At 35.3% G+C, this 24,816-nt stretch overlaps 1 protein-coding gene across 3 annotated transcripts in view; it reads right to left on the bottom strand.

The window, feature by feature from the left end:
* Window positions 1–5,808: 5,808 nt before the first annotated feature.
* Window positions 5,809–24,816, bottom strand: part of NLN (neurolysin) — a 42,308-nt gene continuing 23,300 nt past the window's right edge. The window contains exons 5-14 of one of the 3 annotated variants that reach the window (XM_074855047.1): window positions 23,729–23,831; window positions 22,867–23,027; window positions 21,396–21,531; window positions 18,824–19,190; window positions 17,275–17,476; window positions 14,073–14,259; window positions 12,540–12,668; window positions 11,916–12,052; window positions 8,580–8,691; window positions 5,809–5,858 (exon numbers count right to left, since the gene is read on the bottom strand). In XM_074855047.1, coding sequence (XP_074711148.1) covers window positions 5,824–5,858; window positions 8,580–8,691; window positions 11,916–12,052; window positions 12,540–12,668; window positions 14,073–14,259; window positions 17,275–17,476; window positions 18,824–19,190; window positions 21,396–21,531; window positions 22,867–23,027; window positions 23,729–23,831 — 1,569 coding nt within the window. In that variant the 3' untranslated portion in view covers window positions 5,809–5,823. Of the gene's footprint in view, window positions 5,859–7,491; window positions 8,692–11,915; window positions 12,053–12,539; window positions 12,669–14,072; window positions 14,260–17,274; window positions 17,477–18,823; window positions 19,191–21,395; window positions 21,532–22,866; window positions 23,028–23,728; window positions 23,832–24,816 lie in introns of those variants that run through there. The other 2 variants (XM_074855049.1, XM_074855050.1) reach the window with 2 other exon arrangements.

Raw genomic sequence — 24,816 nt, 5'->3', positions numbered from 1 at the left:
CAAAAAAAAGCAGTTCAGTTCTTGAGAGCCATCCTAGACCAGAAGTTCCTCCTGAATGTCTTCAGCAGAGGAAATGTGAGTACAGAAAACAACCTGAAGGAAAAAAGGTGGTGATTTGCCAGTAAACCAGAAGATCTTCAGATGTGGCTTTTATCTATGCAGATTCATGCTTGCTCAATCTTTCCCTTGCTCACTAAGTTCCATTAGAAATGCTGGAGGGGCCTATGGCTGGGCTTACCCAGGGTTTACTATGCTTGACAGGAAAGATAACAAGCATGTCCCTCTAGTAATAGGTAAGGCATAAGCATACTTGGGCATAAGCACATTCATAATGTGAATATGAATACATACAACATATCTACAACACTTTTCAACTTCTGATGATTTTCCTTTCCTGTAGAAAATGTGAGCTTGTTTGTATAAAAATAAAATTTAATTCTAAGGGGCAAATGCTATTAATGCTATTAAGTTTAACTGCTATTAACTTTAAATTATTAATTAATTATTTTAATCAATATTTTACAGATAACTGATTTAAACCTGTAATCTGTATGGGTCTTAATTCTGAGTTTTCAATAGGGTAAAATTCTCTTGTTTCTTGGCTTGGCTTGAAATATAAAAACACTCTTTTAAAAAATTATCAAGGTGACCAAAATGCATTCCTCTCAGTGCATCCTCTCAAAGCACAATGATGTGCCGTATGTGTGCTATGAGACATTTCTCATTAATGTTTTAGGCCAAAACACTTTCATGTTTATAAAACCAATTAGTCCTTGTAAAAACCTTCTATTACTGACAATATTAGTCACATCTTATACATTATATGGTTGCATAAATCTGACTAGATTTGTTATCTTTTGCCAGATACAACCAACCTTTTGGTTGTAAGTTATCTTGGCTGTTGAGCCACGACTGATTCTTAGCAAATAAAGAGTTTAATAAAAGGAGAAATACAAATTGATCATTCCTTTGCCAAGTGCTTCTCCCAAGTTTAAAGCATATATCTCAGCTAACAGGTTGACTAAATTCCTAAAGAGAGCAACACCTGGAGCAATGGAGAGGCGAGGGAGAGGAAGAACATAATTTTTTGGCCTGATAATGAGTCCAATCAGAAAGTATTAGCTCTGCAAAAAGAAGTAATCAGCCTAACTGAAATCTGGAAATCCAAAGGGGACAACTCAATGAAGAAAAAGCAACTAACTCTGGCTAGTTAAAAATTCTATTTGTAACAATAACTTGGGAATACTACTCAGTTTCTACTTTCTACAGAGAAAAATACGCCTTCTTCAACCAGAAATCAAAGGATAAGTTTATCCTCTGTCATGTGGAAAAACATCTGTCTGCTCAGTTTTCTTATAAAAGCATGTAAATCTCACAATTATGCAGTTAAAGAAAACTATTTCAGGTTAAAATGTTTGCTTAATTTAAAAGTACTTTCTCCATTTGCTTTTGCTTTTCATTAGTAGTTTAGAAGGCCAGAAGTCCTCAGCAGTGAATTACATTGGGTAGTTTTACAACCCTGCCCTGCATAAACATGCAACAAACTTTTTTTGCCAAGATAAGATTTACAGAATTGTAAAGTTTTAAAAGGAAAAAGGCCCATAAAATCAGATTTATATATCACCAGCTATTCCATTTCACTCAGTTACTCTCAAAGAAGTCTAATACATTGTGTTTGGTGAAAGCATATTTCCTAGAAGAGCTTTCACTTGTCTGGGTTTCAAGACATTAAGAACCGACAACTCTACCAATTTTCTGAGTAGTTTTGCCCAATAGTTAGTCTCCCTCACTGTTAAAAATGCTGTTATTCTCTCTTTGAAATGACTGGCCTCAGCTTCCAGCTGACATTATCCTACTAAAGACTGAAGAGCCTTTAATATGTAATATGAATACCTAGGGACTATAATTAAGTCATCACAGAATCTTCTGCTTTTTTTTAGGTTGAAAAGATAAAGTTTTTAAAAGTCTTCCTTTGAAAGTTCTCCAGCTCCCAGGTAACCTCTGTGGCAGCTCTCTTCTGCTCTTTCTCCAGCTTCCATACTGGATCAAACAGCAGGTCAATCTCATACAGTATATTATCTCTAGCAGTGGCTAAAAGCAGATACCTAAAAGTAGTATGAATAGGGCTGCCATATAAGATATTTCCTTCAGTACTCTTCTTATCTCCATCTTCTACTTTGCAGGGACTTCCTGATGATGAAAAAGGGTTTATGTATTTAAATACCCTCCATCGGCTTCTCTTCTAAGACTGGAACTTGTTGAGTCTTATTTTGAATGCATGTAAACCTATTGCCTCTATAATAACCTTGGGAAGGAGTTCCACAGCTTAACTCTTTTGTACATACAGAACTGCCTGTTTTATTTGGAATAAGAAGCCCTACTAACCCCAGTTAAAAATCACGACACCAAAACTGCATACAATCGCTGTGCCCATTTTACAGCTACAGTATACAGAAATAGCATCAGTAACCTACTCTTATGCAATATTCTTGCACTCATCCATCATGAGATTGCTTAACCATTTTTGCTATAGTCTCATAACAATTCAGACTGAACTGACTACTATAACCAGCCTCTAGATACTTTCAGGAGTTAGTGCTTTCTAGAATACAGTCCACCAGGCTGTAATTTTAACCTACATTTTTAGTCACTATAGGCATGTTACATGTTATTTTGCCCATGCTACAGAAATTTTCAGGCTGAACGCCCAAAGCTTTCAAACAATTCAAAGAATTCTGTGTGACTGCATTTTTTTGGTCACTTGCTTATAAATTCTGTCACCAGTGACTTTAAATTACTGGCCTCTACAGAGCCCTGAAGCACTTAGATCACCGTACCCTGTTCAATGGTAATTCTACACCAACAGGTACTCCCTGAGAACAGTTAGCTGTTCTTAATCCATTTTACATATTCTCTGTTGATACCATATAGTGTTATTTCAAGTGAAAATATACAGCACTAAGTCAAATACCCCTTACATAAAGTTGTCCACAATCACCTTCATCAGGCTTGTAATGACCATAAATGATTGTATTGGGCTTGTCTGACAAAACTTGTTTTTCATAAAATCACTTGCACTGTATGAATTACACTCATTGTTTAATTCTTCAGCAGCAGAAGTGTATTTATTATTTCCCACTGTTTTGCAGAAGATGGATTTCAAGCTATGTGACCAATAGTCACCTATTTGCTCTTTTTGAACACTGGAACACATTAGCACTGTTCTAGTACAATGGCATATGGCCAGTATCCCAAGATTAACAGCACTGGGGAAAAGTCCCCCACCACTAAATCTTGTAGGTTTCATAGACTGCAAGTTATTCAATTCTACTCATGTAAAAATGTTTATTCTTAGTAGGTGTTGCTTAATATCCTCCTCATTTAATAATGGACTGGAAAGTACTCCATTGTTCCCATATGATACAATGACATCACGTTTCTTCTTTCTAAATGCAGAAGAGAAACAGTATTTAAAAACTGCCTTTTTCATAATTTCCAATATTAGTATTTCCATCTACTAAAGGGTCTGTAACACAAATGGGATTTATTAGTTCTTAAGACACTAAATTATACAATTTATTTGGTATAATCCTTTCATCCTTTTTTTTTTTGTTGTTGACAGTCTTAGCCTTCTTTATGATTTTTAACACTTTGCAATTCTCCATTTTATAATTATTTCCTACTCCTGACCTCCCATTTCCATTTTGTTTATTTTTAATTGCTGTTTTTACCGGTGAATAGATTAGTTCTTAGTCAGAATTGTTCTCAAAAAATTTTAAGGTGTGAAATTGTGGGGTTTTGGCCAATTGAATTTTAAAGACATACCACTTCTCATTTACAATTTTTCTTCCAATAATTTTACTAATTGGTTCTCTTAGCACTGATGTCTTTAGCCTCTTTAATTAATCAGGAGCATAGTGCAAGCAAGTATTGCTTGAATCTATCCTCTGTTAATCAATACTGAACAAAATTAGGTCATGATTGCTGGTTTCTAGGCAACCACTAACTTCTAATTCATTTAATTAATTTGTCTTTATCTATCCTAATTAGGTCTAAAGAAGCTTGATTGTTGTTTGGTACCATGTCTTTTGTATCATCTACACTTTTTCAATGGCTAATGATGATTAGCTATACAGGATTTTGAGCACAGGCCCTGCGAACTGAACTTCCCCCATAACATCACACTTTTTTCCTTCCACCATGGGAACTATTATTTAAAATATATTCATGAAGAAAATAGTGGTGAAACAAAAATTAATCTCCAGATGTCGGGAAGAAGCACAAGTATTCAAGCAACAAGCTGGTGCATAATCTTCTGTTCTTTGGCATGCAAATAGAAAGATAAGAAATCTATTCATAGACAAGTATGCCTTGTTTCTAATTCATAAAACAATGAAAAGCATTCAGTAGCCTTTCATAGATCAGTATACATTAAGCTACTATCTTTTTCCTGCTATCTGCCTCTGACATCCACTCCAACCTTTCTACAACTCTTGTCCAAACACCCTTCTTCAACTTCAGCCTTCCACCTAGTGCCTTCCTTCCTTTTCCTTTGACTTGTGCTACCACATAAGTGTCTGATGTCTAGTCTCTCTAATCCCTGACAATAACCACTCCCTATGCAAACAGCTCTACACTTCTAGAAAATCCCTCCAGGAGTCTCCATTTAACTCAACTACCCCCCACTACCTCTGAAAGTATTTGGAAATTGTGTCATTTTTCAGAGAGGAAGCTGAGATCTTGACCTTGTGATTCACTTCTTGTTGCAGTAATTTTACTTCCCCCATACCAAATGACTACAGCCATTAAAATCAGTTGCTGCCTGATTTTTTGTTAAAATGAGGTTTAACAAAGCTGTTTGTCGAACAAGGTTAACAGTTGACTGACCCTGACTACTGATGAAAATGAGGGCAGATTTCTTCTGCAGTGTTATTAAAAATAATAACATACAACAGAGAACTATTTGTATAGGAAAACCAACTGTAGTAGTATTAGAAGCTCAAGAGACAGTCAGTACTCCACCTATCTCTACAAATATGAACTCCCTATGTCTTAATGCTCTCTTTATTAAGTCAGCATAACAACTGATAGCCACCACAGCTCAGAGAGCGAAGTGTAAACTTTTACTTCAGACTGCTGAAGAAAACCATTTAGGTTTGACCACTTGACTTGCAAGCAATCCAGGGACAGCCTATATGATGGACCTATGTCAGACAACTAGCAGCAGGGGCTGCTGAGGCCATCACCTAGCCATCTTGTGACCCAGCTGCATGGACAACCCATTCTATCTTTTGCAGTGAAGCAGCAGAATGAGAAAGCCATTTCCTATTATCCATTTACTGAGTGACTACCACCACTTTTTCTCCCCAAGTCTCCCATTTTACCCTTTCCCCTTTATTTGAAGCTTTTGTTGTGAAGCCAGCCAAAGTCCAATTTGAATTTCTGACAGAGGAAAGAAAATTAATCCTAAATACAATGAAACTCTAAAAAGGTACATTACTACCTTGGAAAGACAGCTGTTTGTTACAGACTAAGAATACAAATTACTTTTTTATTTATTACAGTGAATGCTTCAAGTTGGTTTGGAATAAATACAGTCTTCTGCTGTTTTGAAATTTAATTCAGTGGAAGCATGGGTCTAGCAACTCTAGAATAGGCTGGGTTTTGCCAGATACCTACCTCTTGGCACGTTTGAATGTATGTGATTGTTTCTATGCAGTGTCAAGGCAATTAACTCATGTTTCCAAAGCACAAGAAGTGTTCCCTGGTTTATTGGGGGACTTTACGTCACAGCCTTGGAATAGTGTCAGAGTAAGTTGTTTCCTATATAGTCAAAGTTTCATGCCTATGATGGAGAGCTGCAAAAAAAGAAAAGATGTCTTTCTCCAGGTTATCTTTTTCATTCCAAGATTAGGTCTTTACAATAAGAAATATGAACATGAATTTTGTAGAATCATAGAATAGTTCGGGTTGGAAGGGGCCAGTCCTACCCCAGTTTGATTCAGAAGGCTTCAATGAAGCCAATATAAAAATTAGCAGACAAGTTTGATATGTTACAATATTAAGATGTTTCAGAAACACTTCAGAACATACCCCTTAGTCTTCCATGTTGAGTGCAGCTTTAGCCATAAGATGATCTGCCTTAATTATTGTCTGATGCAGACTGAGGGAACTGGCTTCTACACAAACAAATTACAAAAAATCCTATTCTTTGGGACAGTTATAGAATGTAACACTTTCATTTGTGGTCACAACATGGTTTAGATTTTTCTCCTCCCTACACACATGGGTATCCAGCTGATGCTAACATAACTGTACAGTCATGTAGGCATTTTCATATAAATCTAACAGCATTCTCCTGCGCTTCAGTATCTTAGTTACTATACACTGTGTAACACACACACTCTAAAGAACAGGAAAATAAACAATTTAATTTAATTATCATCATTAGCATCAGTACTGTCCTAAACCTAACTTTTAAATCACCACACAACTTTTTATCATCACATATTTTTGCTTGTAATTACTACATTTGCAATTATCTACGTTGATATAAGACTGCTGGTTTATGCAGAGGAAGGTCTCCCTCATGTGGAAATCTGCCTACCAGCTGTAAAATCAAAACTATTTTGCTTAATAAAGGTTCAACTGCCTAGATTTGCAGATTCATTTTTGGAAAGTATCACTATATTTTTTGCAACAATTTAGTTCATCTGAGCTATCATTATAGTCTGAAAGGAAAAAACCTTTGATAAGATAGGATCACAAGAATTTAAACACGTTTAAAAAGAAAACAAAATACTTCCAAATCCAGTCAGAATGTAAGGGAAATTAATCTAGGCAAAATTCACAGGTTTTAGGATAATCTTGCATCCATCAGTTTCCTCCACTTTCCTTTATAGCTGTTCTGAATACCATTCAAGATGTTCTCATATATGTGATTTTCATGTGTTGCCTTTTCATGGCCCAGCAGAACTGTGGTCTAAAACTGTAACTGACTATGAGAGTTAGAATTGACTTAATTATATGGTCTGGTAAGACTACACAGTTAATATGTTTTGGCTGCAAATATTTCTGTTTCCTCACATGCATAACTAGTGTGGTTCAGAAGTAAGTCCTGTCAAATTTTCCATTTCAGAAACTAGTTAAGCTCCTTTTTCCCCTCAGTTTATATGTTTTAAAAGAAAAACACACAGAAATGAAGTTTCCACTGACATTCACAATTGTGGGTTCTTTTTCCCTGAAACACATAGATTTGACCCAGAGTGAATGTTTCCAGTTTTCCTTTGCTAGAAAATAGGAAGTCTTTTATGTTGACCAGGCACATTTTCTCACTTTGCAGTTGAACAAACAAATAAAAATACCAACCATGTTTACTGCTATGGTTCAAATGTCTAAAGTATATTAGCTAGTACCAAAATTAAAGTTTGTTCATGTACATGTTGTAATACCAAAACCAAAGTAAGGTATGATATCTAAAGACAAGAAAAGTGCATTTGGATCAGCAGTTTTATTTGGGTGATGTAGAGTTGGCTTGTAAGACTCATTTTTCCTGATCTTGCAGAAAAACTGCAAAATAATTTGATTATTTTCATATTCCCACAGATTAAATCATTAAATCTATGATGCTTTTTCATAGCACCTCTGCATGCCACACTGGAAAGGAATAGGAAAATCCTGGATCAACTTTTGCCGTTTTCACCATGGACATCATCTTCGCTTCATTCCTTATATATATCTCAAGATATTTCACAAACCAACTGAAACCATTGCAAAAAGTATAACTTTTCAGTGCTGGTGCTGATATAATTTGGAAAAGAAAGACCTGATTTGTGATTATCAACAAAAAAGAAAAACTGGTGGAAGAACTGCCAAGGTCATAAATGTAGGCTGCTTTTCCTTGAAGGGAAGAAAATGGTAGCTCAAACTGTAGGTTTTTTTTCTTTTTTAGTTATACTGTATAAGTTTATAAATGATACAAGAATTTAACATGCATCATGATGAAGTCTAAAAGTATCACACAAGTATCTCTGCTGTAAAGCTGTCTGGGGCAAGTTCTCAGTCTTGAATTTGTCTGGAAGCTAGACTGAACCCAAACCATGATGAAATCAAACACTCTTTCTCTCCATCAAAGACACTGGTGAGCCATCAATACAATAGAAGAATACAGAATAAGAATGAATCTGTTTCTTTTATTGCTGGTAGTGTCCTTTTTTTCCTCTCCAGTTTTAAAATTTGTTCACAAGACATAGTTTAACTGCATCTATTAAAAGAGAAACATGGCATCAATGCCTCATACTGATTAGTATTATTTCATAACAATACAAAAAAATTACCATCCAAATTCCTCAGCTTCTGCACATCTCATTTTCCCCAATGTGTTGAATTTTGTAGTCCTACACAATTTAAAAAAAAAGCAAATTTTTATTTATACAGTTAAAAAAATCATCAAAAAGTGACCCAATTTCCCTAGAGTGATACATAGTTAAAATGTGAAATACACTGACATTTCCAGATTATTCCATACATATATGCCATTACACAGGAACCATAATTTTACTGAACACATAATCCCTTACTCAATAGGAAAGCTCTCTGGCTTGGTTTACGCTCCAAGAAATTTTGTAGCATATCCATCCCGTCCAAAGACCCTCCAGGTTTCAAAATGAGATTTCTGTATTTCATCCCAGCCTGATAAAAGGTAAAGCAGAATGTTAGTATTTCTTATCTTGTGAACTGCTTCTGTTCTGTATTTGTTGTGTATTTAAAAATCTACTCATGATTAAATACCTTCCCTCCTTCCAGATTTTCTTAATACCAAATCAGGACACACCACAAGTATAATTTAGATCTGCCGGAAGAATTCAAGAGAGCAGAAATTTAAGCTATTCTTGAAGAAATAATGTTTCTTGTGGTTTTACACTGGTTTGGAAGTTACAATCAAAACTTGTCTTTATTGTATAAAGCTTAACACGCACACAATCTCCACACAACCTTCAGTGATGGATTATCCAGGTGACTGACTGGTAGGAAAAGAGAACTAAAATCCATTCTCTCTTAATTGATTCATCTTTCTTCAATCTCTCTTTGGAGAACAGAGATGATAGTTCAGAGATAGACAGATATAGCGTTGAGGAATGACATGGCACATATACACATTATATGCATAGTAGTGCATATAATATATACAAACATATCTAACTCCCCTATTAAAGTATCTCAAAGTAACAGAGGCTTAACTCAGGTTGGGCTTCTGAGACATGACTATCAACAAGAAAATACTATTTTTCATGCAGATGCCCCATACGCTTCTGATATTGAAGAAAACAATGTTCTTCCTTTTAGTCACTATATATACACATGTATACTTCCCCCACACATCAAAGCTGTGAGATTACAGGATCACGCCGCTTCCTGATAGCTGTACTGCAAAGACAAGCATAGGCCTTTTTAACTCATGGACTTCCATGACTTAACTGCATTACCAACCGCACTGTCTGAATTACAGCTGGAAAAAACTAAGATAAAAAAAAATAAAAATCACTGAAGCATTGCTTATACTTCACTATTTGTGTTAGTTTCCTGAACATCAGCAGCAAATGAAGATATTGTTCCTTATAGTTTAAAAGTGTTACTTGAGTAGACTTGAGTCTTTGCTCTTGTCTCTCCCCAGTCAGTACATTGCTCAGTTCTAGGGAGACCAGAGGTTATTTCAGATAATGTGCAAGAATTGAGTGTGACAACTAATTAAGTTAGAGTTAAGTGTTTGCTGAAGAACTTTTACAGATACAGTCTCTGGAACTAGTTTCTATAACTGTTTCTCAAAACAGGAAGAGAGGTTTTATTCTAACAGGAAGAGGTAAGCCAAATTTCTAAAAGCCCTAGTCATAATACCATAACTGTTTTCCTTTCCTGCTATTCTGAAGACTAGTCTAAATCTAGATATAATGAAATATGAGTAACTACCAAAATCATACTGGTATCTAGTATTTATTTATAAAAGATTGTTTGTCCCATCCTGTGGAACTCTATTACACTTACATGGAAAGCAAATAAGGAAAACAAGCTGAGAAAGAACCAATTTGAGAAGACAGCATTGCTCTGAAGAGGGAGGGAAAACCTCCACAGAGCTATCCCTGAAGTTACATCAGCATTCCAGCAAAGTCTGTGTGTGCACACATATGCTAGACAGCAACACACACAAAAACAAGCAAATAATAATTTTTTTTCCTCACTTCTTAGCCTGGATAGCAGGTTTCATGTTAAAAGAGGCACTAGTTGCTTTTAGCTGAACCACAGCAAATATTCATTCCTAGCATAATGAATTTATTCTCAAAGCCTTCCATACACAGACAAAGAAAACAAAACTCCCCACAGAAAAAAAACAGAATAAAAAGCACTTTCATCCCACAGAACGTGTAAAGGTCATAGAGCAATTCTGGCAAACTATAGCTTAAGATTTTGACTATACAATCACTCAGAAGAGAGTTTTGAGACCAGGGAGCAAAGCTAGCAGAAAAGAGGTCTGTGATGACACTGCAGGGGTGTGCATCTGTCAGAACAGAGAACTGACACAAAATCCCACAAGTTTGGCATCAGCACCCTTATCCATCTCTCCCAACTGCTAAGTTAAAAGAACCCCAGCAAGTCTGACCCCTCCCCAAATGCCATTTTTAAGATCCATATGAACCATTTTATTAAAAAGTTATTTTAGTCTCTCATTTAACTTGCCATTTCTTCACTCCTGCCTCTTATTTACAAGTGAAAACATTCCCATTGAATAAGTGGGTATGCTTATTCTCACATGCCATGAATCCCTAACACTTCAAAAATAAATTTTGACATCCAAACCTTTTGTGACCTCTCCTCTCATTTCTTCATAAAACCCCTTGTGGTTTTTATTGGCCTAACCACTGCTTCAGTTTTCCAGCCTCTACTCCAACTCTTCTTTGGACTCCTCCTCTGTTTGTCCAAGTCAAAGGCTCATCTTGTTTACTTTCTCTACCCTCTAGAGGAAAGGACAGTTCTAGAAGTTCTGGCTGCTGTGATATGGAAAGGGAGGAATAAAGGCAAAGTCCAGGAGAGGAACAGGAAAGTAAGCACTTTCTACTCTCTCCTTTATTTCTCTCTTGTATACATTTACTGAAGGGAAGAATTAGTGTTGGCTGCTGAACCCAGAAGACAGGTAAGAGGATCAGGAAAACTGAAAGGTCTTTCCCGTGATAGAACTGCAGTATCTCAACTCACAAGCCTAATACTACCATCTCTGAAAAATAAAAAAGGTTGCCAGAATTAGTAGAACTACTAACCACATCACTGACTATCCTTTCTTTCTGCTGAAGGCAGAAGAGGCTAGAGAATTACACAAGGGGAAAAAAAGCCCAGTAGATCTAGAACCTCTCAATGATTTGAACTTCAAAAGCCACTTGGGAAAAAAAAATAAAAGAGGAAAAAATTTGCAAGTCATGCTGTGCTGTGAAAGCAAAAGCTCAAAATAAATTCAGTTTTCTAAATAATAACTACATAAAAGTACCACACATTTGAGGTACTATTAATGGAAATAGAGCACCATTATCATACAGCTTTTACAACAGAAGAATATGCATCTGTTCTTGCAATGGAGGACTATTGTTTTTTCAGTCTAAAAGAGGAAGGCATTAGTCAATGTAACACAGTGTCATAATATAATATTAAATATATGACTATGTAAAAATTGTATGAAAATCCAAGTGCTCTTGGAAATTTTAAGATGATTTTCTAAAGGTATTATGTTACTTATACACCTCTTTTTCGTTGATCTGAACTTGACAGATACAGAAGTACTTGAGATATTATACCTATGGATCATGATTGCAAGAAATGTGGTTTCAGAGACAAAGTGCAAAAGTCTTTAGTAAAAAATATTCACCACCTACCTTTGGATTCATTATTCCTTCTTGCTTAAAGCAGCTATAAAAAATGTCCATGGAAAACACTTCACTCCACAGGTATCCATAGTACTGACCATCATAACCACCTGCCAGATGTCCAAAAGTAGCTGGCAGGTTTGTTCCTTGAAAAGTAGATTAATTCATTTAAACCAAAACGCAGTTATGCCTTTGATGTATACAGTACTTCAACTTTAAGGATAAATTAATAAGGAATTTATATCAACTACTTTCAAACTTCTAACATAAGGGGTCTGAGTACACCTCAAAATACTGGTTGTATTCTGTTGACTACAAAGAAAACTCAATTTCCCATTTTAGGCTAGTTGCACATCCAACACAGATGTGACAGAACATCTAAAGTGGTATTCACATCATGTCACTCTAAAATACAATCTGCAAAAGGTTAAATTTTATCTTTACCTTAATCTTTCTTCAGAAGAGATCATTAAGATCACCCCAAGTTTCAAAGTAATTATTCCAGCTTCATTAAGTAGATTCTTTTATAAACCACAACTCTAGTTTTTTTGTATGCCAAGCATTATTGGGAAAGAAAGGCATGTTTAATTAGAGAATTTAGACATACTGTATAAAAACTTCATACTGACATACCTGGGGTGGCAGGAACTCCTAGAATCTCCATACAGTATTTAGCATATTCATCTGCTGGGTCAACAGATGGCTTTGTATGCAGTGCCTGGTCAACTTTGCTCAAAACAATCTGACGGAGTGTTAAAAGGCCTAATTGGGTAAGAACATTTAATTAACTAGCATCAAAGTAGCTGGAGTTTCTTTAGCACCTTTCATTCAAAGATCTCAACATGAATCCTAAATTATTAGAATTTTAACCATGGAAGAAGCTTGGAGTTATGTCATTTCCATCTGAATTGCTTCAGTTACAAAAAGTTGAGAAGCATATTTTTAATAAAGGAATTGTCATTATGAGCTCCATCTTTTCAAATGTTATTTTCCTTACAGATCAAAACCAAAATAAAGCAGATATTTTAAAAGCCAATTTCAGTATTTATAATTGTTTTCAGCTGTCTTTACTTCCAGTATACGATTCATTCAGGGCTTGCACAGATGGTAGTAAGTATATCTACCCTAAGACACTTCAAAGAACAGCAAGAACTGCTGCTGCAGCTGCTGCAGGCTTTTTTGAAGAAGCTACAAGATATGAACCTTTACTCAGAAAAAATGCTTATGTAGCTAAAGTGCCTGTACAAGCCAGAAGGACAAAGACTTCTTATTCAGGATAAGGAAGCAGTACGAAATAAACAGCAGTGGCTTAATGACAAATTGTACCTGATATGATATGATATGATATGATATGATATGATATGATATGATATGATATGATATGATATGATATGATATGATATGATATGATATGATATGATATGATATGATATGATATGATGGGGTGTCCTGATTACAAGGACGGAGTGACAGAATAACAATGAGATGCTAGGTAATGATATGAGATTACAGTCTTGGTTTGGAGATACATGTAAGGTGGTACAAGATGTGGAAGGAGAAGATAATTGGGGCCTTAATTTGGGACGGCAGTATATCCACTGGGAAGATAGAGAACATGGATTTAGGGTTCCAGATTGAGAAGTTAAGAGCAATTGTTTGAGCAATTCAGGGCTATAACACTTCTGTCTGGGGTATGCTATGTACGTTCTGCAAATCTCCAAACAACTCTCATGTCTGCAAGTGTTATGTGCAAATCAAATGTAGATGATACATGTAGAAAACCTGATACTGTATTCATACACAGTGCCTGTCCTGGGCTGTCAGAAAAAAAACCAAGTGAAAACTGAGGGCCTTCCCCTCCACCCCTAATTTTAAATGAGTGAAGTTGGTAGGAAAAAAAAGTCACATGGAGAGGAATGCAAAGGTATTTTAGTCCTGTGGGTAGCCTGGAAAATCAGAGCTGCTACTGTTCCTGTAGATAGTGGTATCTGTCATCATGGCCTTTATTAATGGTAGTATCCATGGAAATAAACACAGAAAGACAAGGCTAAGTGTACATACAGAAGAAATGTAATGGGCTTATTATGTTTACCTTTAATGTTTCCCACCAATTTTTTAAATTATATATTTTTATACATATACTGTGGGGAGAAAGGGCAGAGATACCTGTATTGGCCAGTCTAGAGGCAGCAAGTTTCTCAAGCAGAGTGTCTCCAACATGGCTCTCATCTTTATAATGTCTTGACATTTGCTGTAGTGGTTCTTTTTCCCACACCCAGTTTTCAAACATTTGTGAAGGTACCTCTACAAAGTCTGTTTCCACATTTGTTCCACTAAACCTAGCAAAATCAGTCTAAAAGGAAAAGTCATTGTATTAAACAAAATTAGAAACTGGGATTTCTAGCAGAATATAAATTTTCAGATGCCAAAATTTCAGTGTTAATCACAGCAAAAGGAATAATTTGAACAGATCAACAATAATAATAATAAAAAATGACTTTTAAAGAAAGGAGGGAAAAAAATACAAATAAAAGACTCTTACCAAGCAAAAAAATAGATTACTCAGTAGTTACTGCATTCTCTACTGATGTGAAACAGCATTTCAGTTTTCTTAATATTATTGATTTTTACCTTTTAGGTTATGATAGCAGTACAAATGTTTCTGTGGTGTCTTATGACAATGATATATTTTGTAAATTGTTATAAAATTTTGTTATATTATCCCAAAGTAAAATAATAAACTCCAATTATACACTTATAAAATAGTTTCTTGTATTACAGTCTATTGCACTGATTCAAAGATTTTACTTGACCAACTTATCCTACGAAGCTTTGTCCTAACCGTCTTCATTTATAAGGCATATGGTTAACGTACAGCCCATTTTTTTGAGCCAGTAATACATGGCCTGAAATAAATGAATCGTAGCATCTTTATCAGTGAAAGGTCTCCAAATCTGATACTCAAATCACTGATAGAATAAATCTTCCTTCTGAAAGCCAAGTACTTGAGAACTTCTTATTTTTTACTTTAGTATCATCAATCACTTCATGTTTAAAAAGTCGCTGCAGATACTAATTTTGAAGAAGAGTTTTGTACAGTTAAAAATCTTCATTAAAATATATTCTGAACCAAAAATATTTCTAAAAAGATACAGTCACTTTTGAAAGACAGTTGTTCAAATGACAACAGAAATTATTTGGTCTCACTCCACACTTGTCCTGTAACAAGTCCTCTTGCCAACCCAATTTTATTGTTCTTCCCTTCTCAGCAACATTCTAACAAAACATTTCAAGTTCTAAAAGAAAAAGAGAATTCTCAGTTTCCCAAACATACTCTCCAAGAGCTGTAGATATCCTTAGGTTCCATCCTCCATCACAGAGTAGATGTTCACAGGAGTGCAGGCTTTTGAACTTGCAGGGTTACCAAAAAAAAAAAAAGCATGTATAATATAGAACATATCACTGAACTAACAGTTATGTCACATGCATATATCTTCCTCTCATGTCTTCAGAAGAACAGCGGAAGAGGAGAAAAACATTTGTCTTCATTTACACTTGTGGGCTACTCAAATCCATAGTTGTAACAGGCTGGCAGTTCTTATTGTACTTGGTTGGATAGCAGCTATGAAGAAAAGCTAGGAAGCATCAGCTGGGAAGAAATGGTGATAGCAGTGGCTAGAGCAAAAGGCAAGAGGAGTACAAGAGTTTGTTGGCTTCCAGATATCCTAATTTGCCCATACACAAGAGCACCATGCTAACAAAAAGTATCAAGACATTTGGTTCAAGGTACTTCAATAGCTCTCATTCCCTAACAGCATAAACAGATCCTCTCCCTGCCCTGGTATCTCACTCTCCTGCAGATCCCCAGTACATTGCAAGGAGTATTAGTCTCCAAAAGCTGACCTTTATGAGCAGCTCACAGATTCCCACCCAGTCCAATCCTTGCATACCCTTTAAAGTCAAGTTTTAACATGGTTAAACAAATCATCATACGAAATAAGACAGTGCTTTGCATGCACAAATCCCAGAGGACAGAATGTTCTTATTTGTGACTAACAAGTTATTTGCAGGTGTGCAAATAAAAATTTAAATAAAATACAACAGTAGTAAGCATGGTAGCTATGCACACAGAAACCACCTCAGCAGTGGGAGAGACAACTGGAAAGCAGGCTTCCCTGACCTGTGTGCAATTCCATAGCAAGCGAAGTACATACACATTGGAATTCTTGGCTTGGGCTGCCCAGAAGGGGCTCTGCAACACCCAGAGACATACTCACTGGTTAACAAAGTGTTTCTTTAAAAGAAATAACAGGTTTAACTTCTCCATTTTTGAGCTCAGAAACACCTGTCTTACAGTGTTAATGATCAAATAATCATTACATTTTTACCTTCAACATGATGCAAAAATATGCAAGCAAGTCTAGCTACTTGTTCTGAAGTTTGTTTGAACACAATTTGTTTAATTCTGGATTTAATATATGGATGTCCATGACTGTTTCTTTTTTCTGCAATCCTAGTCTCTAGGATCAAGGTCAAGAATTAAAATCTCATGTGTGTCATATTTCTCTGATTTTATTATTTGGTACTTGTTTATAAAGAAGATGAAAGCAATGCTACACAAAGTCAAGATCTGTAGATAATTATGCAGATTTTTTGGTGAATGAAAACTGAGACTTGTGTCTCTCTGAAATATAACATTTTCATTACGCCAATAATAAATTTATTATCTGACAGAATCAATTTTACATGTAAGTAAAAATGAAACCAGCAATTTTACAAATGTATTGATATCTTTATGCAAAATACACAGACTAGCTTCAGTTCTTTCTGGTCAATGTGAGAACCCTGACTGTCAGATAGAAAAGCATAAAATACAATAGCTCAGACAAGACCTGTTTTATGCTTTTGATGTCAAGAGTGATAACTCTCAAGAATACTAAACGCCAAAATGCCGGAAGTGATCTGGATTCATAAATCATTTTCATTCCTAGGTACAGCAACCTTTTTTTGTTTCTAATATCTAGCATGCTACTAGAAGTAAGAAAAAGTCCTGACAGCTGTGATAGAAGCCACCACTGACACCTCCTTTACCTTACACATGGGTCTATTCACTCGTCACAGGTACTTGCATAGTGCAAATGCAAAAGCATATGTTCCTACGAAAATGTTTCTAATGAGGTGTATTAATTGCTGTAGTTTTAAATAAAAACGAAAACCAAAAAGGACGCCAACCTGCCACTTTGAAAAATAACCAAAAAAGTGCACATGTACTTTACTAAAATTAGAAACCACCAAAATAGACTTATACCTTGCTTTGAGACAGTGGAGAAAGAAGTAAGTCTTACAGTGGAATTGAAACATCACTAACCTGTGCACATATCTGATGCATTACATGACCAAATTCATGGAAGTAAGTCTTTACTTCATCATGTCGCAGCAATGATGGGCGATCTGATGCTGGTTTTGTGAAGTTGGTTACCAGAGCAGCTACAGACATCATTCTGCTGCCATCAGAGAGAAGACAGCCAGGCTGGAGACCAAAGCATGCTGCATGCCCATACTTTCCCTCTCTGTATAAGGAAATATATCAGACACTATCTTCAAACCACAAGCCTGCTCACCAGAATGGTGAAGCCTATTCAACAACAGGGACAGTCAGTCTCTCTTTAAAGCTTTACACAAAGAAATTACACCTTTTCATGAATTTTAAGACTCACTAAGTTCAAGATTCTGTTAAGAGCACAAGGGGAAAAAACTCCAGTACTTAAATCACATCAGTTTAAGATTCACAGCAGCATTTACAAGAATCTGATTTTTACTCAAATGCTGAAACTATATAAACTCTAGATGTCAATTCTATTTTAAGCTGTTACTGTAACAGGAAGGACTAGGTTCTGTCCTTTGAAGCAGTATTTTTTCTTTCATTACAGGAGACAGAAGAATACAGTTTATTGCATTTTCAGTGTAATCCAAAAGTTTAAACAAAAATTATTTTGAAATTTTTGCTCAAAACCTGAGTAGTTAACTGGGAAATTAGAAGAGTCTTACTAACTCTTCTAGCTTCAGCAATTCACACGATATGCAGAAAGGAGGGAGCAGGCAAACAGGTAAAGGAGGTAACGTGCCTATCTTAAAAAGAACAATTTGTGTACTATTGTATTGACTAACCTCATTTTCTATACCCAGAAACTCTTAAATCAATTTATATTACTAAAGGTTATTAGCCAATTTATAAATTGCTAAAGTAATTCAAAAAAGAACAAACCAAAAAAACAGTGAGAAACAGTCAAAAAGGACGAGCTAAGAGTAAGTCCAAATCAGTCTAGTCTCCTAATACCTGACAGAACACAGACGATGCTGTAAATAGCTACAAAGAGAGCTGGAGAGCTACAAAGATCAACCTGGAAATACATTTCAAGGTGTGCTCAATAGGAATTTATTCTTGGTCCTGATCTATTTAATATTTTCTTTAGCAGTCTGAAGAACAGGGTACAAAATACACACAAACTATAACGAGGAACTGGGAGAAACTAGGTATGCTTGGCAGATAGGAATATAATTGATCTGAACAGACCAGAGTACCAGTTCAACGTAAATGAAAAGTAAAACACAGTATCACAGTTAGGAAGGAGAAAAGTTCAGAGGCACAAAATGACTAGACTGCAATACTATGGAAAAGGAACAAAGTAGTAATGTTTCATGAATTGAATATAAGCAAGAAATACAGTAGTACTGCAAAAAAAGAAAAAGTGTAAACAATCAGAAAACAGTCTGGAGGACAACTTAATGAACACAGTAATGGTCTTGTCAGTGGGACAAATACTTACTTCCAAAAGCATTTAATTTCAGCCACACCAGCAAACCACCAAGACCAATTCCATTTTAAATACATAAGTAAAACACTAAGACATAATTACCTGGGGTAAAGGTCCAAATAGAACTGCCCTAACATTTCTCCTGTTGAATTGTCCTTTACTGTATAAAGAGTAACGCTGTCGTGCCAAACATGAGCACTTTCTACTTGCTCAAATACAAGTCCCAGCAGCTTCTGGTAAATAGTCAGTAAGCCTTCTGTAACAGCCTCAATTGGGAAGTATTCCTTCAGCTTTTCTTGATCTATGGAGTACTTCAGCTCTTCTGTTTTGTTCATATAATAAGGAAGATCCCATGCATTGATTCTTCCATCATAATCAAAGTTTCTCTCTTTACACTCCTTTTTCTTCAAATCTAGAATGAATTCTCTTTCTTCCTCAACCAATGGCTGTAGCTTCTTACTCAAATCATCTGAAACAAAGATTGGAATCAACTTCTGTGTTCCTTACTATAATGTGTATTCCTATAAAATATGCTCATAACTTTAAGCACATACTCCAAGAGTGGGTGCTAAAGTTTTCCATTTGTTGACTAACAGCAAGCAAACTGTCTGCTTTCTTGTCTTAATGAGTTTGAATTGCAGGCATGCTATAAATAATATAGGAGCCCACATAGGCCTAGCAGTACTGTGAAGGGTTTTGGTAAATTTAGACTTTTTCAAAGACATCAGAAATGCAAAGTAATACTAGACACTTTTGCTTGAAGCCTTTGATTTTACCTCATATAATCCCAGTTCTCTTGATGCGTTTCTGCAGAAACAGCCAAAGACTACAACTACTACTGGTTCCTGGAAGTGCAACACAAAATTCAAACACTTTTCCTTCTAAGACTTTTCAAAACATCTTATGACCTACTTCTAGGTAAAGTCCTATAAAAGAACAAGAGACTAAAGAGTTCTTGCTTATACAATGGCTACCTTCTAGACTACCAAAGCCACGGGATATTACTCTCTATGGTCCCAATTTTTTCCAATATAGCTTTTCTTGGACAAGAAAAGGTCGTAGCACTATGAACCAAATATATTGAATATAAAATATTTAAGCTTACCAAAACTCCCATAAAGTACATACTGCACTTATTCTCTTGTAAGTATTTCTGGACTACCAGACACTTTTTTTTTCCTTAAGAATTCAGGTTAATGTTCACTATTGGTATCTAGGGTGTAAAATATAGGAATTACCACTCCTGTTTCTAGGTAGACTGTGAGGCACTATATGTATTTACATGACTGAAATACCATTTGCAGCTTGTATTATGCTAAATTCAGAATATGTCATATGACAGAACACTTTTCTTCCTAGCCATAACATAGGCTTATGAACATTGATTTGAAACATGAAAATATAAGAAAAAGCAGAGCAAATCATACTGTCATGCTTGTAGCTAAGGATATATCAAAAATACTAAATTAAAGCTGACAATTAATTTGATGAACATTCTCCCTCTATGCGAATCACCATGAAGCATGATATTTATGAAAAATATATGATCTCATACTGTAAGAAGTTAAAGTCACAAGAATAACTGCTAAATTATGAGGTGTGTCAGTTTAAAAACAAATGAAAAAACATAGTATTATATATGCCCATTTAGATTTACAAAAATATAATGGGTAGAAAAGAGTACAAACTACTTTAAATAAACTTTAAAAAATTAGGTAATTCTAACATTTGATTATAAATCAAAATTAAGTATAAATTCATTGACAAATACACAGATAATTGGTGTTGCCAAATATGGAGCTGAGCTTACACCATAACAGCAGAAATGCGACAGAATTACAGGTGAAGTAAGAGACATATTTGAACGTCTTTACTGATGTATAAAGAAAAAAACCCCACTACCACCAAACAGAATTTATTGCTGTACAAAATTATTCTGGGGGGTTTATTTATATGATATACCAATATACCCTCCTAAGTGGTATTAGGACACATTACTAAAGAAACACATACTATTCTGTGGAACTACATAATTTCAGAAGATAAAGGTTATCTCTATGCACAAGAGCAGGCCCACTGAGGTCAACAGGCTGACTATAAATTCGTAAACTCCTCATTAAAAATTTTCAAGATATCTCTGTTTTCAGATTGAATTCCGTTAGCAGGCTTTTGAATTCCAGATTTAATCTGTCATTCCAGATTAATTTTTTAATTCATCTCATGGAAGGTGCATCATCACATACTGTAATCTTTCATTATACTTAATGCAGCTGTATCAGAAAAAGCCACTAAGGCTACAGACACACAAAAATTTACAGCTAACCTAAGGGAATGAAAAGCTGCAACTGTGACACAGCCTCTTGAACTGAAAAAACTGCTTAGGCTGCACGTGCTATTCTAGTTCTGAATTAGGATAATTGCATTTTGAGGCAGAGGAAGACATAATCACTTGCCTATACTGGCTGTCACAAAGCAGTTATTTTCAGATTTTTGTCTTCTGCTTCCCTGTGTTGGAGCATGATCTAAAAAAATCTATGCCAGAACAGAGGTAACAGAGAGTTCCTCTTATATCTAAACATGATGGACACTGTGACCCAATTATATATTTAAATTTATCTTGGCTGAGTCATCTTGCCACACCAAATATAAAAGTTTGTTTATAGTAAGAACAAACCTAAGAAGGCTGTTACGTTATCTGTGCTCTTTGCAGTGTTTACCTCCAGGACAAAGTTGGCATGTGTATTATAACCAAGAAGCTCTGCTACTTTTGCCCTTAGTGGAAGCACTTGCTGAAGAATTTCTGTGTTCTCCTGAAAAAGAAAGGAGGCAAATTTGTAAAGTGAAACTAGAAAATGCATGTTATCAAAATAATTATCTGAATAATATCTGTAATCATAAGAAACAGCAAACATTTAAAATGTAAATACAGAATAATGTAAGTTTAGCTGGATTCTTGCAATATTTTGTCACAGCATTTAATTGCAGGTAGCTAGTTTTCTAGTCGATCTGAGTCATTACTCTCCCTATTACAATTTGTCTATTTTAATTAATGAAAATATATAATATTTCCTTTTAGCATAACAACAACTCTTCCACTGTTACAGAGTTTCTTTCCTTGATCAATCATTTAAATGTGAAAGATAACAGGGAAAAGACTAACAGCAGGCTTAATTGCTTGTTAGTGGTGAAGACAGACTGCAAAGCAATTGTGACAACATTCAGAGCTTGTTTGCCAATTTCCCTCTTTTTGCCACTCTGACAATAGCAGTCAGAGAAAGAGAGCTGAAATACAAAAACCTAAATGTGGTGGAGGATCCTTGAGGACCCGCAAATGTAACTGTGTTAACCTCCAGTTCTGGAAAGTGAGATTTCTCTGGGAAAAAACATTTTTTCAAGCACTAGGTTTGAGGATTGTCCCCCAGTTTTAACAGCAAATCCGTTTAAGTGTGCTGACTTGCAGAGTATTCGGTTCTTGGTGCCATTTTATCTTATCTTGTACTCTTCACATTTCCCAGCACTTCAAGTACAAAAGCTCAACTCTGCCATTGTTCTCTAATGAATGGCTGGTAAAACTGCCTGAATGACACTTCTTTCTATCCTTTTCATTATTTTTGTACCTGTCTAGGTGCCTGGTCTCATCAGTATCAAACAAACTATTTGTGAAATTATTTCGTATTTTTATAAAGCATGTTTACAGCTATTTTTCAGATAATTAAACAAATCTTTTATTAAAATTAGGGGTTTTTAACATCTAATTAAAATTCTCATCAATACGCAATGCGTTAATTTCACATTGAATCACCTCTACTTTATAATTAAAATGTGGGCTTAAATAACCTCTCTCAATTCTGAAGAATTCCAAAGTACTACAGAAACTACAATCAGATATCCTTCACTGGGAGGAAGGTGCCAATAAGCAGCCGCAGAACACTGTAGGGAAATTTGTCAAAAGATGAAAATCCTACTTCTATTTATAGCACCACTGAAACTTTAAGACACATACACACTCAGGCAGATCATAAACTTCTATGACTATGGTCTTTAGAAATCTGAATAAACTGGTGCAAACTCAAATATAACATTTGCATATCTAGCTCAATTTTTCAACTCTGTCATTACCCTGAAACAGTCAATATATGACATACTTCTTTGCATCTTGAGTTAAAGGCAGACTCCATTTTTCTCCTGGTTTCTGAAATGCAGCACTTCTTCATGACAGGAAAATAGTGGGGATACTTCAAAGTAATTTTATGTTTGTCTTCCTCAGTCTTCTCTAGACTCTTAATAAAATCATCAGGAAGGCCTTCTATAGAACACAATTTAATAAACAATGCTTAGCAGAATTACTCTCTCTTTTTGTGAGATTGTTACATTTGTTTTGCTGCAATCAAATCTGACATCAGAAATATAACTCCTCTTTTTACAACTAACTACTAAAACATTTTCAAATCACAACCAAGCAAAATAAAAATTGAAAACACTTGTGAGCAAAAAAGAAGTATATGTAAGGCTACCAGATAAAAAATTAATATGACAAAAAATCTCTGGTGTTAATAAAGCACATTTCAAGTCATGCCCTTCCGATAATGAATCCCCAAATTCTCTGTCACATAAAATCTCTAGATCAGTTTAAATGACTAAGTAGCTAAAATATATTGCAGGACGGAAAAGTTTTTCCAATAATTGCCATTAATGTAATACACAGGGGACTGCCTGATGGTAGAGAACTGAGAAAAGAAGCAGAGAAAAGTTATGAAAAACAAAGTAGGACAGATACGCTAACTTGATACAAGGCAAACACTTCAGGAAGCACAAATGTATGAAGAGATCATAAACACCTGCAAAGGGTAATTCTAAACTGGCTTTGGGAAAGATTAAGAAGGAAACAGAGAAGACTGGAGAACAGCCAGAATTTCACTTGATCTAACCATCATTCACTGGGCCAAAACCATTACTTCAGTAAAACTGGAAGGCTGAAGAAATGGAAAGAGCAAGCATACTACTCACCAAGTTCTTCCTTAGAAAATACAAGAAATGTGTTTTCCTCATTCAGGTTTTTGTTAAAGTCTATACATAGCTCACTCAATTTTTTCTTCATCGTCTTTATTTCCTGTATCAGGTATAAACTGAACTTAGTGAAAAAACAAAAATCAAATCTGGCAATTACTATCCTCCACATGAATAGAATTTCACTTTTTCCTGCTAGGCTCTCTACTAGTCAGCTGTAAATACCAACATTGAGCAAGTAATATACTGCAGGTAGCATCTTACTTCACTCTCTCTCAGCCTCCCTTTTATCTTTCTTTTGTTCCTAAGGAATATTGTTGTTAATGAAGCCTGGGATGGGGCTATAGCTCTGACATTTCAAATGTGTTCTCAACTCAGAGGGGACTGAACACATAATGATGTTCAGAGAACGTGTTTATGTGCAAACATTCAATTATTTTCTTTTATTTGAAAATCCTAAATTGTAATTTTAAGTGTAAAAATTTCCACTAAAAACACTGACAATCAAGGGAGTAAAAATGCATGCAACCTATTGAAAAACACTCCTTTGGAGTTCACGTAATTACCAATAGAAGAATACACACCAAATACAGAACTTGGCAGACTAACTGACAAGTTTTTACCTAAAAGTAATTCAACTATTGTTTCTTTATAAAGTATTTCAAAATTCCTTTAGAGGTCTCAGTTCCCCTTAAGCAATGCAAATACACATGAAACTGTTCCCACTAAGGATGTGAATGAAGAATTATTACTTTCTACAAACGGTGAAGTCTTGGTTAGAAATCTATCTAATTTAGGCATTCTCTGTAATCAGAATATATAACAAAACTCTTCTGGTTAGGCTTCTTTTACTCTGGAAGGTGGAGCATACCACCTCTATCCACTGAGTACCATGGGTATCTAACAGATTAATTTAAAAACCTTAAGGTGATTGAAGTTTAAATGATGGATCTGTAACTAAGAAGAGGTAAGATCAGAGCAGTAATTAAGCAGGTCCAAAAGCACAAAGTTCAAATGTATGCTTAGTACAACTATTCAACCATAATTTCATCCCTTCAACAGTTTGTCACCTTTGTTTTATAAACTAA

The sequence above is a fragment of the Strix uralensis genome, chromosome Z (assembly GCF_047716275.1).
Source record: "Strix uralensis isolate ZFMK-TIS-50842 chromosome Z, bStrUra1, whole genome shotgun sequence".
Classification (NCBI taxonomy): Eukaryota; Metazoa; Chordata; class Aves; order Strigiformes; family Strigidae; genus Strix; species Strix uralensis.
The sequence above is the reverse complement of the archived record's forward strand: the minus strand, read 5'-3'. Positions and strand labels throughout refer to the sequence as shown.